Source organism: Fulmarus glacialis, unplaced genomic scaffold, assembly GCF_000690835.1.
Source record: "Fulmarus glacialis isolate BGI_N327 unplaced genomic scaffold, ASM69083v1 scaffold26577, whole genome shotgun sequence".
Taxonomy (NCBI): domain Eukaryota; kingdom Metazoa; phylum Chordata; class Aves; order Procellariiformes; family Procellariidae; genus Fulmarus; species Fulmarus glacialis.
In genome coordinates this window covers 1-226 of record NW_009224182.1, presented here as the reverse complement: position 1 = coordinate 226, position 226 = coordinate 1, and the positions used below count along the sequence as shown (strand labels likewise).

Genomic DNA, 226 nt, shown 5'->3' with positions numbered 1-226 from the left:
CGCCGGGCCCCCCCGGGGCGCGCCCCGGGCCCCGAGCCAAAGAGCAGCCCTGTGGCGGCAGATGGCTTTGATCCAGGAGCCGGGGAATGCTGCACAATCCCTCCTGATCCCCAGGCCCCCGGAATGCGCATCAGAGCCATGGGGCCGGAGCTGCGCCATGCCCTGAGTGCGGAGGGCAGGTATGCACGCACCTTGGTGTCGGCATAGGCGCTCGCCTCCTTGCCCA

At 70.8% G+C, this 226-nt stretch overlaps 1 protein-coding gene across 1 annotated transcript in view; it reads right to left on the bottom strand.

Moving 5' to 3' along the window:
* The window catches only part of NOS1AP (nitric oxide synthase 1 (neuronal) adaptor protein), a gene marked incomplete at its 5' end in the record, with an annotated part of 4114 nt that extends 3893 nt beyond the window's left edge, over positions 1–221 (bottom strand). The window contains one exon of the mRNA XM_009582084.1: positions 192–221. Coding sequence (XP_009580379.1) covers positions 192–221 — 30 coding nt within the window. The remainder of the gene's footprint in view (positions 1–191) is intronic.
* Between the last annotated feature and the right edge of the window lie 5 nt (positions 222–226).